General features: G+C 38.9%; 2 protein-coding genes across 10 annotated transcripts in view; one reads left to right on the top strand and one right to left on the bottom strand.

The window, feature by feature from the left end:
- Positions 1 to 73: 73 nt before the first annotated feature.
- Positions 74 to 14,314, bottom strand: SAMD15 (sterile alpha motif domain containing 15). 5 transcript variants are annotated; one of them, XR_457335.3, is made up of 4 exons: positions 11,918 to 14,314; positions 8,058 to 8,156; positions 1,563 to 1,753; positions 1,188 to 1,325 (listed from the first exon to the last, which is right to left on the bottom strand). XR_457335.3 is itself a non-coding variant. In XM_007472746.3 (3 exons), the coding sequence occupies exons 1-3, from the start codon at positions 14,312 to 14,314 to the stop codon at positions 1,047 to 1,049; spliced, it is 2,775 nt and encodes a 924-aa protein (XP_007472808.1). In that variant the 3' UTR covers positions 74 to 1,046. The 5 variants fall into 5 exon arrangements, 2 of the variants coding, with proteins under 2 accessions (XP_007472808.1, XP_007472809.1); XR_008914960.1 differs by having other exon boundaries at positions 8,058 to 8,192; XM_007472746.3 differs by lacking the exon at positions 1,563 to 1,753 and having other exon boundaries at positions 74 to 1,325.
- The window catches only part of TMED8 (transmembrane p24 trafficking protein family member 8), a 70,330-nt gene continuing 63,008 nt past the window's right edge, over positions 7,863 to 15,184 (top strand). For 3 of the 5 annotated variants that reach the window (XR_457334.3, XM_001374066.4, XM_007472743.3), the window contains exon 1: positions 14,659 to 14,860. Coding sequence is in view for 2 of the 5 variants with exons in the window: in XM_001374066.4 (XP_001374103.1) it covers positions 14,764 to 14,860 (97 nt within the window). In the remaining 3 variants the exon portion in view is untranslated. Of the gene's footprint in view, positions 8,016 to 11,656; positions 11,799 to 14,652; positions 14,861 to 15,184 lie in introns of those variants that run through there. The other 2 variants (XM_007472744.3, XM_056810617.1) reach the window with 2 other exon arrangements.

The following is a 15,184-nucleotide window of genomic DNA, read 5'->3' on the forward strand; positions in this document are numbered from 1 at the left end:
GTCCTGGCAAAAGTTGTTTTAATGAACTATTCTTTTTAAGTAGCTTATGTTTATTTAAAATAAAGAAAAGTCATTTTGCAAAATATAAAATGTTTATTTTTAAATAGATGTAATAAGTGTGAATAATTGTACTTTCTAAATGTTTTACCAATCCTTTTTTCCCCCCAATAATGCTAACAACAGTAGTAATAGTAATGGTATCAAGGTTGGCAGACAATATGACACTGTATAGTCTGAGAATTCAAACTCTTGAGACAAAATTATTCAATGTAAATATAAATGTCAACGGTTTTAGGCTAATCATTTGCATTTTGGCTTTTGCTTAATTGTGAGCCAGCCAAGCTCAGTGACATGATGTTAGAGCACTTTTAGACTAAATTTTGGTAGTTTAATATGCGAAGAAATTAGCTTTTTGTCCAAATGTAACATCTGGCATGAATGCCAATCTGAGAAACAGTTTATTCTCTCCAAGGAAATAAGTTGGAGGAAATAAATTTCCTTGAAAATGAATATTGAGCCAAATGCTGAGAATCTGAGTAGATGTCACAGGCCTTTCTGGCTTAGTATAGCCCTAGAAGAGTTTCTAAGATTTTTAAAGTAAAATGGAAGAGAAAGAACAATAAAAATATAAAGTCATGTTAGTGTCATAATTCAGTTTTAGCAGTAATAATTGGCCCAAAATTTCTCTTGTGAAGCAATCATGCTTGGGTGAACCTTAGCCTAGATGCCATTTAAGAAATGCTTGAGCAACACTACAAAATATAATGTAGGTAAACTCAAAGCCCAAATCTATAATGGGTAACATTTCAAACCTCTTGTTACTTCTACAACCCATTTTGTTCATACAACCAGACAGCATTATTTGAATTATACATTAAAAACCATCACAATTTCCCTGATGCAATTAAATCCATATTCTCATCTTCACTGTAAAGAAGAAATAAAATGCAACACAGCAGGTAAAATAAATAAGTCCTTAAGCTAGAAAAAGAACCAGTAATTCTGAGTAATTTGAGCCTTTGCTGGGAGAAAACTCTGTACTTTCTTTAAATGAGTTTAATTTTATCTTTTAAACTATGTGCAAGAGCCATTGGTTTTTTCTTTTTCTTTTTCTTCTTTTTTGCGCAAGGATCATCTTTCTTATCACCTTTAGGTAATCCTGCTTCTTCAATAAAACCACATAGGGTCAAAGCATCAGATTTTACCCCGGAATGACCTTTTCGTTCCAAAAATAAGCCCATGTTGTCCCGGTAGGGAAGGGAAATGCTGCGACTGAATAATGGTTCTTCAATTCCAAGTAGCTCCCGTGTGTGACGTGAAATCACCTGAAATCCAAGAAAAATGTATTTTAATGGATCAACTATCCTAACTTAAGTACAGCTAAGTTAAAGGTGCTTATCCTAATTCCCTAGAATTCTCTAAACCTAAATCCTGCAGTTATTTCTATATAAAATTAAAATGATGCAATAACTCAAAATCTAGTTGGTCTGTTTTTACCACAAACAAAAAAAGTTTTCTAAGAGAAATTCACACAAACAAATGTAAAATGAATCTCAACGTACCACTTAGGTTTTCTCTTCCCCAGCATTAGATGGTACCAGATGAGTTCATGCATCATTTAAGCCGAGTAGCTTGTCAGCTGTAAGATCAGGTAATATTGCAGGGTAGGAACCATAGATAGTCTAGTGGAAGCTATCTATGGCCCCAACTCAAGCAAAGGGCCTGCCTATGAACGGTTCAAGTCAACTTGCAACTAAAAATGAGAAATAAAATCAGTTAATAGAACTAAAGTAATTACTGGTTTGGCAAAAACTAAAAAGTTATTTTGACACAAATGAACAAACACTATATAGTTAACCTTAAGCTCAAATAGACTGTTCTCCATACTTGCAAGAACTGTACTTTAAAAAGAACATTATCTATCTTTCCAAGATATATTATGTACCCTAACTGAAGGAGTTCAGACATAATGAGTAATGGGAATGATAAATATGTATTCAAAAGCTGATTTCTAATGAGCAAGGAGTTCTTGGGTCAGTCTTATGTTTATATTTTTAATAATTCACATGATTGATTTATACTGAATCCTTCTACCAGAGAAATTGGCTTGGAGTTTAAATTATCTGGTTATGGAGTTTACCTTCCCTTAACCTTTGAGAGATGTCGCGTAGCTTTGGACTTCATGCAGTGAAAAGGCAACAGGCAGACTACAAAATTCCTAAAGATCAGAAAAACCTAACCCTCTTACCAATTGGACTTCCTGAGAGTCAGGAAGAATACCTGATAGAGATCAGAGACAGTTCTTGGAGGAAGTTGCAGTGGTATTTTCAATCATCTACCTTTTGTCACCTAGCTTGTGGCTTTTGTGAAGAAATTTATAATCCTATTTTGTTGTATTCTTTTGTTTTGTGAATCAACAGAGTTCTCTTTGATTCATTTACACTTAAATAAACCCTGTGGGCCACTTTGTCTTTGAATCAGTTTGGCCTTCCACTGATTCCATCTGTGTGTGTGTATATCTCTTTTCTCTAGGTGCCTATCTTAAACTTTGTGCCCATCTTTCCAGTCTCTGGCTTCTATTATGACCAAACTAAAGCTGGTATGGGTAAACCTATTTTGTAGGTGGTAGATAGAAGGCCAGAAGCAGTTTTATTTTTGGAGGAGAGTTGGGATAGGAAAACAGGAGGTAGGAATTATGAGTTTCTTATAACTATGCCTAATTTAAACTTTAATCTAAAAATCTAATAAACCCTAAAATCTAAATGCTTTCGTTGTAGCTTCTTCTTGCCTGCTGAAACAGACCTAACTAAACCTACTCTGTTCTAACTAAGATAACTTCTATCTACCTATACTAAATGATAAATCTTTATCTTCTCCAACCTCCTTAAATCAGTTCTTCTCAATTCCAACTGAAATGGTGTAACTGCCTGTCACAAGGGACACAGACAGTTCTCCTCCTTTCTCAGAGTTCTGAGAAACACAGACCCCTCAGTAACAGACTTCTTTTTTCAGTATCTCAGATTAAATTCCCCAAACCTTAACTGCCAGTTTCTCTGGACAGAGAGAAAACTGACCCGGCACCTTCAAATTCTTCTCAAGACCCAAACCAGAGCAAAATGAAGTTTTCTTAACTGACTTTTTTTTTTTTATAGTTTTCTATTAAAGAGACAGAGTTCAAATCTGTCTCCTACTGTCTCTTAAGGAGACAGCATACAAATTAAAAACCTTCCTCCAACATAAGGCTTCTGCTCCTAATGAGACAGAATATAATTAAACTCCTTTTAACTCTTCCCTTCTAGGTCAGTAGAATCCATGCTTGACTTGTTGAGGCTAGACCCCTTATACCTACTAGATCATAAACTCCATAGGGATGGCAATTGTCTCATTCATTTCTCCTAGAATATAACATGGTCTTCTGAACAGGGAAACTGAAAATTCTGACACTAATAAACTATTAGTGAAGCTGTGGGCCAATCTAATTATTCTGGGAAACAATTTGGAATTATGCTTTAAAAAATGACTAAAATATTCATACCTTTTGACCCAGGGACATCACTACTAGGCATATATCACAAGTAAATTAAAAACAGAAAAATAGATCCTGCATCCCAAAACATTCAAAGCATTTTTCTTTTTGTGGTAAGGAAGAACTAGAATTAAAGCAGCTGCCCATTGTTTGGAGAATGGCTAAACAAATTTTGGTTCCATGAATGTAATGAAACATCTGTGCTGTAAGTAACAATGAATATGAATAATTCAGAGATGCTTGAGAAAAAATTTTTGAAAGGATACTAAGTGAAGTAAGCAGACTCAGGAAAATTATTCTCTATGACTATATACATATTACATACAAGATTAATTATCTTGACCAAACACTTCACTAAATAAGAGATGAGATGTACCTTTCCCTCCCTTCTTTAAAGGTTTAAAGGGGCACAGAACAGTGCATATACTGTCAGATTTGGTTGATGTGTGAGCTAATTTTCCATACTGCTTTTTTTCCTTCTTAATTTCTCTATTAGAAGGGATAGCCTCCTGAGTAGGGAACAGAGGGATATATTTGGAAATGAAAGTGATGTAAAAACAAAAGAGCTTCTACTTTGAAAGTCAGAATGTAAAGAGAGTGTCCTAGCTAGCTTGGCTGCCAAAATGAGCATGCATGCTATTAACACATGCTGATGATAAGCACTGAACTTTGTAGAATTTAATTGGTTAAGGAATTTATTTTATTTTTTGAAAATCACAGTGAACCACTTTTCTAAGCTGGTTCCTTGTTTTATAAGTTCATATACATGTTTAACTAGAATGATCACAGTATTACCTACACACTCAGAAAAGCAATGTCTTTATGTCTTTTCCTTTGCATTTGAAGACATTACTTAATAGTGATTGACATCTTCTTGTAGGCAGGGCTCAAAAAATTAATACATGACCAGAATTCTTTTGGAAGGGGGCTTAGCTCATCTAGCCTAACCCCTCCCTACCTCATTTTAGAGGTTAAAAAAAAAAACCCACAAAAAAACACTGAACTAAAGACCTTAAGCTGAGAGAGATTAAGTGATTTCTCAGGGTCACTGTGCCAGCAGCAGAGTCCGGATATACATGGGAAAACTAGATTCAGTTTTGTGCCTAGATGACATTTGTTCAACAGTTCCATTTCTAATATGAGTGTTTATGTGTGTTTAAAAGTAGTTTTCTATATCCAGATATTAATAAGAGCTTGGCTATTATTAGTTGACATTCCCTTATCACAGCAATAACATTTGGACCATAGCAGATCCAAGTGACTCCTGAGGCAGCTCTTTCCACATCACTGCTCTGGGCTAATAGCTAGCTATATAATAGCTTTTTAGGTTTGCAGGGTTCTTTACCTGAATTATCTTATTTTATTTGCACAATAACCCTGCAAAGTAGATGTTTGTCCTAAACGTGGGGATACAGAAGCTGGGTGAGGCTGAGTGACTTGCTCAAGGTCTGTGACACAGCTAAAGAGACTGCATTTGAACCCAAGTCTTCTAGCCTCCTAGCTTACTCCTTGTCATATTATACTGCTTTCTTTTTTAGTTCCTCCCCCTTCATTTTCCTCTGCTCTTCTCCCTCTTTTTGTTTGCATCCTACATCTATGTGTTATCTCTACAAACATTATTTGGCCCTGCTTGGAACAAAGTTAAAGAAAAATGTGTAGTTGACTTTTGATTTTCTTCCTAAAAGCACTTAAAATGTATGTGTTGAGTATACATTATAAGCCAAGACTATGCAAGGTTTTGAGAGGGCTAGAAAGGATAAAATACAAATTTTGCCCCTGTAGCTTACTTATAATGGAGCTGGGGAGAGAAGATAATAAATATACATAAAATGGTTAAGTAGAAACACACTACAGCATATTCTATGCACCAAATGAGTACACTCTATAGAACTATATGGTGTTCAAAGAAGAGGAAGGAATACCATATTAGCCCGAATATAATACGACCCCAAATATAGTGTGATCTCAAGTATTTTGAAGAGTGTAAAAGGGAATTCTTAATCCCTTTCTTCTAATTTAACTGGGGACCTGGAGGTCCTTTTACCATAGAGATGTATAAAAATATACCAGCCCACTGTGAAAGGAAGTAGAAACCAGTGAGACAGGAAGTAAGGTAAAAAGAGGATACAAAAAGCCAGCATAGGACCGAGAGGGGCTTTTTGACCTTTTTTGATTTGGGAGGTAGTTGGTAGTTGGTAGTTAGTCATTGGTAGTTGGTAGTTAGTTGGTCATTGGTAGTTGGTCGATGGGGATTGGTTGCTCGTGGTGTGGGTTGGTGATTAGTTGTTGGTTGGTTGTTGGTTGTTAGTTAGTATTTATAGGGTAGCTAGTTAGGTATTAGGCAATTTCTCTCTCTATCTCTTTCCTATATTTTCCTCCTTTTACTAAATTCTCATTAAAACAAAAATTGTTAAAAACTGCTCTCCTATTTTGTCAGACTCCTAATTTAACCCTTACAAGGGTAATTCAGAAAAAGGAAACATCCATTTTATTTTCTCCTTTTAAATTACAACTTTCTCTTAACTCATGAATAATGTAGGCACTTTATATTCAAAGTTTTTTCAAGGTTCTGAAAACAAGTTAAAGAAGTTTTAATGCTAACACTTTTATTAAATATATATTACTTTTATAGATACTTGTGAGAAACTACCTTCCAATATTTAATCATGTTCTCCTTCCTCTTCTATTTTCTCATCTCCCAAAGTGGAAACATTATTCTAGTCGCCACTATCACACTCTTCTTCCCACAAAACACCATCTTCACTACCATCCATAATGTTTGATATATATTTTTAAAATCCAAGCACAATGGATTTGGTGGAGATTTTGTCCCAAACTGTTTTGATCTAGTTCCCTAATACAGTGACAGATGGTTTATTTTTCCTGATGGAGTAAATTCATGGTCTCCAGCCAACATCCACTCATTATATTCTTTCCTCAAATGATCTTTGAATGGCTTATTAATTACTACATCTAACACTTGTAATTGCAACATCATTCCTCCCAGAATAACAACTAGGTCTGTGTGCATTTCAGCAATTCTCTTCTTCACATTTTCAGTCAGGCATAAAGTTAAGAGCATTCCTCTTTGATGCAGTAACGCATCCAGACACCTACCCCAGACCACATTCAATCAATCAATCTAACACAAGTTCTTCCTTCATCCATCCCTTTTCTTGCACACGAAAGATCACTCCTGATGATCACTTTCCCTTAGGTAATGTTTTCTGCCTTAAAATTACATAAGGAGTCAATTTTCACCCGTCAGCTGTGACTGCATCGTTCTAGTTTTCTCATTTCCAGTAGTTTTGATCAACACTGGCACCTTTTTTTGGTGATTTGGCACCTTGAGTATTAACAGTGACATTTGATGGAATATCAAAACAAACAGGCATTTGATTGGCATTTCATATCTGCCCCAGGAGATAGCTGTGCTTTTTACATATGCTGAGGTGTACAATACACAACTTATGGTTTCAAAGCTGGAAGTGCTCAAATATAGTGTGAATGTGACTTTCAAAGGTACATATTTGGGGAAAAAACATCAGGCTAATATGGTACTCTGAGCTGGAGTTGCTGGGAAAGGCTTCACGGGACAGGAAGCATAGGACATGAGTTTAGATAGAAAGAATTCCAACTGGTGGAGAAGAGTTTAAATGGAAAGAATTCCAACTGGTGGAGAAGAGGAGGGAGGGCAGAGTAGGAATATTAAAGGTATGTTTGAGAGACTGACAAGTATAGCTAAAGCACAACTAGTGTATGAGAAGATAGTGAGATGACCACTCTTCTGAGAGAGTTAGGGATAGAATTTTCACTTAGACTAAAAGTTGAATTAGACCTCTGAAGTTTCTCCTAACTCTGAAATTCTATGATGACTTGATAAAGGTAAGTTGGGTCCTGAACGTAGAGGACCTACAAAGCTGAGCCTTCATAATATAAGCAGTAAGGAGTCATGAAAAGCAACGGGGGTGGGGGAGTAGGGGGGTGGGGAGCAAAGAGTGTTTTAGGATAATTAATTTAGCAGTAGCTTTTTAGGAGAAATTAAAATAGGGAAATGAATGAAGATAGGAAAAACATTTAAGAAGCTATTAAATAATCTTAGCATGAGCTGATAAGGGTCTAAATTCGGGTGATGGAATTCAAAATGGAAAAGGATAGAGAGGGGCTGCTAAATGGCTCAGTGGCTAGAGAGCCAGACCTGGAGACTGGGAGGTTCCAGGTTCCAGTGTGACCTCAGACACTTCCTGGTTGTATGACTCTGGGTAAGTCACTTGGCCCCGATTGTCTAGGTATTAACATTCTTCTCCTTTGGAATCAATAGAATAACATATGGGAAACAGGATAGAGGAAGATTCAAAGATGACAGAAGTTTTTAGCCTGGAAGATTGGGAGCATGACAATATCTAATTAAGAGAAATAAAGAAAAGTCAGGAAGAAGGAACCAGTTCTGGAAGAAAGATGATAGTCAACTAATTTCAGACATATTGAGGTAAGTTACACTGTAAAGGAGTTCTTTGTAAACACTGCTCACCTTCATATCCTCAAAATCTGTTATCCCCATCTGAGGAAGGTTTGAACAGTTAACATGGATGAGTTTCCGGCCACTGATGAAATTTGTTGTAAAACATTCCTGTCAGTACAACAAGAACGTCACTCGAAAGATGTACTGCCGGCAGCAAAAGAAAGAAATAAAAATCATGATTGTTTCTAGGCCTATGCGTAGAAAAGTAAGCTTTATTTTCCATTATAATTGTTTACTTTTTTCTTTCCAGCCTGGCTCACCACCTTAGTCACCTGATAAAAGGTCAAATTTCCCTTAACAAAATGCAAGTTCAGATAGCTAAGTCTGGAGTCATTAGTTCCTGGGATCAAATCTGGCCTCAGACACTTCCTAGCTGTGTGACCCTGAGCAAGTCACTTGGGCCCCATTGCCTAGCCCTTAACCACTCGTTTGCAATATGGATTCTAAGACAGAAAGTAAGTTTTTTTTTTTTTTAAATATGCAAGTTCATTCTCTTGTCATGCTACAACCTGTACATTATTCCACCAAATTAACATTAATTTTGATAAATTGGAGAAGGAAATGGACTTTGGCTCATTTGACTAAAAATGAGAGATAAGAATTGGGGACTACTTTTTAACATTTAAGCTTTTCATCAGTTGTTGTTTCTAGGTAGAGATGACTTCCTACAAACATTTTATGTATTAAAATAATATGTCTAAATATATAGGGACCTGTTCTTTTCCCTCAACCTTCCCAACTATTACCTCCTCTCTTAAATAATCTGGCCCACTTTTTAACCTCCTGTCTACTTTCCAATACCCCAGTCCCTAATTCTGATACTCTCCTTACCCCATCATATCTTTAGGCCTTGTCATAGACTTTTTTTTTGAACCCTTAACTTCTGTCTTAGAATTTATACTAAATACTGGTTCCAAGTTTGAAGTAAGGGCTACACAGTTAGAGTTAAATGACTTGTTCAGGGTCCTATAGCCAGGAACCCAAGACTTCATCTCCACGCCTGGATCTCTATCCACTGAGCCACATCACTGCCTCCAGACTCTTGAGTCCAATTTCTCCCAAATAGCTTGGTGCAATTATTGTGCTAGGACTCTTACAATGGCAAACACTATTCTTCCGAGTTCATTTTTCTATTTGTATCTCCTGTACTTAGCACAATGCTTGTAAGCACTTAATAAATGCTTCAATTGTTCACCATCCTCTTAGAAACCTAAATTCTTTTCCTTGCCTTCCTACCTCCTCTTATGGAAAAGAACTTATAATCTCACTGGGGCCTATTTTCTTGATATTACCACAGAGTTCACTTGGCCAATACCCATTTCTATAGCTTTTAACATCAGAGCAACATGCTTTGATCTATTTATGACCCTGTTGTCATTTCTACTGATTTTTTACTGATCTTTTTTTTTTTAATACTGATCTTTCGCCCTTCTAAAAGGGTGTACCTTGTACAGTTAAATAAGAATTACCCTATGAATAAGCACTACTTATAAGGAAATCTAATATGTTTGGCAAAATAACCATTTTAATTTATATTTAAAGAACATTCTGGACACTGAGGACATTCTTCATTTGTTAATTTCCAATTGCTATAAAATCAAAGTCAAGCCTTGTTTAAGTTATATGTTGTCATATTGTATGACAGTATGACATATAGATATGTTATCCATACATGAATCAAGAAAAATACTTTTCACATATAACCTGGAGAATTTTGTACTAATTAAAATGTATATTAAAACTTTATTTAAAAGCCTTAAATTAATATATCTATGGAAAGAATAAACAAAAATGATTCCCATTTCAGTGAAAGTTGACAATAAGTTCACTAGCATTTGAAAACTTTTAGAAATCTAAATTTTAGTATGCCCAAAATACTAATTAGGAATTGTGATTCATACCTGGAAGTCTAACTGCAGACCAATGGTACAAAAAGGTGTTAGAGAGGGCAGCAAGGTGGCTCTGTGAATAGGGAGCCAGGCAAAGTATTGATTCTAAATCAGAAGATAAGGAACTCTTACCTTCTGTCTTAAAATCAATACTGTGTGTAGCTCTAAGAGGATTTAAAAAATTGTTATAGTTATTAGGAATTGGGAAGGGAATGGAATAAATTGGCATTGGCCTAGTGGTTTCCTATTATGAAAAGGCCAAAAAAACTTCCAATAGGAAAATTCCTTTCACCTCCCTCCCATACTTTAGTCAGAATCAACATTTCATTAAATGTCATAATTATGTCTAATATTTTTTCTAATAAAGCAATTTTCAATGATTGACTCATTAAATTAGAATGACATAATGAGATGTTTGATTGCTGAAGCATATTGTAAGGAAAACTGTAATCAGAGTATTCTAAGTCTCTGGTCAAAGAGTTGCCACTATAATAACATGAAAAAGCACTAAGAACTGATCTTGAAGGCTACATGTCAGAAACATTATTACGAACTGGTATAAGATGCTCACTCTAAATTGTAGGGGAGGGAAGAGTTCCCAATAATGGGAAAGCCTGTGTAAACTGACCTTTTAATCCAGAATTTGAGCTGAGTGCATTCTGGACATTTACAAAGGCACTGAACAGAGAGAGGGATGTTATATAAAGAAGGCAACAAATAGGCCAATCTGGTTGGAACAGCATTGTCAGAGTTCTGATCAATTTTGCCAATTTCCATGAGGCTTACCTTGATTTTCAAAGTTGTTAGTTTCACCCTCAACTTCTAATTACCTTCTATATACTTTGCATATATTTTATATTTGCTTCTTCTTTTTTTTTTAAACCCTTACCTTCTGTCTTAGAATCAATATTAAGTATTAGTTTCAAGGGAGAAGAGCAGAAAGGGTTAGGCAATTGAGGTTAAATGACTTGCCCAAGGTCATGCAGCTAGGAAGTATCTGAGACCAGATTTGAGGCTAGGACCTCCTACTCTCCAAGGCCTGGCTTTTTATCTACTGAATCACCTATTTGCCCCTTGTATTTACATCTATGTGTACCTGCTGTTTCCTACAATTTTTCCTTGAAGGTAGCAACTGTTTCATTTTTGTATTCACTACATCCACAGCATGTAGTATGCCTGTTCTTCTGGCCTTTCTAACTTAGAAATATGTGACTGCTCCTATTTTTTCTTTTGTTTCTATGAGTCACCCAATGGTGGAGAGGACTTAATATAATAAAAGGACTTAAAATAATAGTTGCCTGGAACACGGGGAAAAAAATAAGTGATTTGCCTGAGGATACAACTAGTTATCCTCTACTTTATCCATTACACCAAACTCGCTCTGACTCTCGAAACAAAGCCTTCAAAATCTATGGTCATATTCTCATACTACAACAAGGCATTAGAGGATAACTTTGTTGAATGATGCACTTAGTTATTAAACAACTAAAATAGGTTTGGAATTTTTAGAACTGAAAATTCTTTATACATATATTTCTTAGATACCTTTATATCTCTATATTCAGGTATACAAGTGGTATCTATTCCCAATTTAGAGTTGAGCAAACTAAGAAATGGTTAAATGATTGTTTCAATGTCACACATCTAATCGGTGACAGGTCCAGAATTAGAACCTAAATTTCTTAATCACAGATTCATGTTCTTTCTATTCAACTCAAGAAATATCAATTCATTTCTACACTTCCCCTGAAGAACTGGGTCGAACACAGGGGACTGAGTGGGATAAAAAGAGATGCTAAGTTTTAGAGACTATAAGACTGGAGTTGAATCCTGGCTTCATCTACTAATCACAAGTGGACCAGTAAGTAAATCATTTAACTTCAGATTTTTTTCATTTATAAAATGGGGATTAACAGTGTTGGTATAGAAAAGTGCTTTAACCATAAAGCTGTATGTAAATATGAGCTTAACAATTATTACCTTGTATTGAGGAAACCCTAGTTGGCTAATCCACTCTGCAACATCTTCTGGGCTCCATGTGAGGTAATGTGTCTTAGTGATTTCAGGTTGTTGTTCTTCCTGGATGTCAGATTCTGAGGCTGGTTCTGAACTGGTTTCAAGCATGACTACCTCTTTGACTTCCTTAATGTCTTTTATAGATATCTTTCTAGCAAAGGCTTCTTTTTCATCCTCAGCCAAGAGGGAATTAAATTTTATGGACTTGGATATGGACCCTTTATGACCTTCAAAGCTGAGCTGTTCTTTAGAGGGAACACCTAGGGTACTCTCTGAGGATGACCACTTCTGGGCCTTTCCTCCAACAGATTCCAAAGCCTTAGTATGAGTCTCTGTCTCACTCTCGACAAAGGAATCACGATATTTGCTCCATGTTAGCATGTCTTCCTCAGCAAATCCATGTTCCACCTCTGATACCTGTGGCCTTTCTTTCTCAAACTCAGTTTCCTGAGGAATCTCTGGTTCAACTTTAGTACCCGGAGCAGTCTCTGGCTCTGCCTTTTCAGGGGATTTTTCTTGTTCAGTTAAGTCCTCAAGCTTAGTTTCCTGAGAGATCCTTGGCTTTAACTCCTCCTGGGCCTGGGTTTCAGCACCAGGAAGAGTCTCTGCCTCAGTGTCCTTAGGAATCTCTGACTCTGCCTTTTCAGGGGGTTTTTCTTGTTCAGTTAAGTCTTCAAGCATAGTTTCCTGAGAAATCCTTGACTTTAACTCCTCCTGGGCCTGGGTTTCTGCATCATGAGGAGTCTCTGCCTCAGTGTCCTTGGGGATCTCTAACTCTGCCTTTTCAGGGGACTTTTCTTGTTGAGTTAAGTCCTCAAGCTTAGTTTCCTGAGAGATCTTTGGCTTTAACTCCTCCTGGGCCTGGGTTTCAACACCAGGAAGAGTCTCTGCCTCAGTTTCCTTGGGGATCTCTGACTCTGCCTTTTCAGGGGACTTTTCTTGTTGAGCTAAGTCCTCAAGCTTAGTTTCCTGAGAGATCCTTGGCTTTAACTTCTCCTGGGACTGAGTTTCAGCATCATGAGGAGTCTCTGCCTCAGTGTCCTTAGGGATCTCTGACTCTGCCTTTTCAGGGGACTTTTCTTGTTGAGCTAAGTCCTCAAGCTTAGTTTCCTGAGAGATCTTTGGCTTTAACTTCTCCTGGGACTGAGTTTCAGCATCATGAGGAGTCTCTGCCTCAGTGTCCTTAGGGATCTCTGAAGCTGCCTTTTCAGGGGACTTTTCTTGCTGAGTTAAGTCCTCAAGCTTAGTTTCCTGAGAGATCCTTGGCTTTAACTCCTCCTGGGCCTGGGTTTCAACACCAGGAAGAGTCTCTGCCTCAGTGTCCTTGGGGATCTCTGAAGCTGCCTTTTCAGGGGACTTTTCTTGCTGAGTTAAGTCCTCAAGCTTAGTTTCCTGAGAGATCTTTGGCTTTAACTCCTCCTGGGCCTGGGTTTCAGCACCAGGAAGAGTCTCTGCCTCAGTGTCCTTGGGGATCTCTGACTCTGCCTTTTCAGGGGACTTTTCTTGTTGAGTTAAGTCCTCAAGCTTAGTTTCCTGAGAGATCCCTGGCTTTAACTCCCCCTGGGACTGGGGTTCAGTGTCTTGAGGAGTCTCTGCCTCAGTTTCCTTAGGAATCTCTGACTCTGCCTTTTCAGGGGACTTTTCTTGTTGAGTTAAGCCCTCAAGCTTAGTTTCCTGAGAGATCTTTGGCTTTAACTTCTCCTGGGACTGGGCTTCAGCTCCCTGAGGAGTCTCTGCCTCAGTGTCCTTAGGGATCTCTGACTCTGCCTTTTCAGGGGACTTTTCTTGTTGAGTTAAGCCCTCAAGCTTAGTTTCCTGAGAGATCTTTGGCTTTAACTTCTCCTGGGACTGGGCTTCAGCTCCCTGAGGAGTCTCTGCCTCAGTGTCCTTAGGGATCTCTGACTCTGCCTTTTCAGGGGACTTTTCTTGTTGAGTTAAGCCCTCAAGCTTAGTTTCCTGAGAGATCCCTGGCTTTAACTCCCCCTGGGACTGGGGTTCAGTGTCTTGAGGAGTCTCAACCTCAGTGTCCTTAGGAATCTCTGGCTCTGTCTTTGCAGAGGGCTTTTCCTCTGTATCCTCCTGGGTCTGGACTTCAGTGCCCTGAGGAGCGTCTGGTTGAGTCTCCTCGGGAATCTGTGACCCTGTTTTTTCCGGGGACGTGTCTTCAGTCTTTTTTTGAGAAAAGTCCTCAGGCCTAGTGTCCTCAAGGATCCCTGGTTCCTGCTGGGACTTGGCTTCAGTGTCCTGAGAAGTGTCTGCCTCAGACTCTTCAGTCCCCTTCTGAGGTGGCTCCGGGCCGGGGGTCTCCGGGTTGGCATTATCTCCAGGTATGGAGTCATAGTCCTCAGGCAAACTCTCCATTGTCGCGCCTGGAAGAGGACGCTCACGGCGTCCACAGCAGCCTGAGACTCCAGGAGCGTCTCTATGGAGACCACGACTTCCGGAAGTGCCTGGCTCAACCTTCCCCCAGCCTCCCCTCCTTCTTTCTGGCCATGGTCTAAGACAAGAACCAGCAAAAGGGGAACCAGCTATCGTCCCGTTCCCATCCCTTCCTTCCCCTTTCCCTCAGCTTCTCCTAGTCAGAGCCAGAGCCAGAGCGAATGGGAACCTGAATGAGGCGGAACCTTTATCGGAAAGGGCAGCTCCTGCGGAAGCTCCTTCCGGTCCGGCTCCCTCGGTTCTCGGCTTTTTCCGCCTCCACCAGGGCCTCGGGCTTCGGCTGTTTCCGAAGCAGGTTCCTTCTCTTGCTCACTGCTGCCGCGGACTAGCTGTGGAGTCCGTGAGCTGCGCTGCGTTAGGGTAGGTTACAGATGTCGGACTCACTGCTTACCTCGGGTTCTGGGTTCCAAAACCCAATCGGCGACGGAGTAGAGGCTGGAGCTGGGGACTGTCCGGCCCCCGCCGCAGGTATGTACCCCCAAAGGCTGAGGACTCCCCCCACCCCATAATGAAGAAATGGAGGGGTCCCCCCGGGCTTCCCTTCACTGCTTCTTAACGTATCTTTGTATCTTCAGTACGTAGCAATAAATCATAAAATACAGATGCTTATTGACTAACCCTTGCTTGCAACTATTGGTGTAACATTTATGTTGGTACCCACCACCTGAAAGGGGGACCTTCCCCATCCTTCTTAGGAGATGGACATGGTGGACTCGGACCTCGCCCAGCTCTGCCCCTCCAGGATGGGCGCACCCTTCCCTCCCTGTAGCATCCCACCTCCCCCCACCTCAG

This window comes from Monodelphis domestica, chromosome 1, assembly GCF_027887165.1.
Source record: "Monodelphis domestica isolate mMonDom1 chromosome 1, mMonDom1.pri, whole genome shotgun sequence".
Taxonomy (NCBI): Eukaryota; Metazoa; Chordata; class Mammalia; order Didelphimorphia; family Didelphidae; genus Monodelphis; species Monodelphis domestica.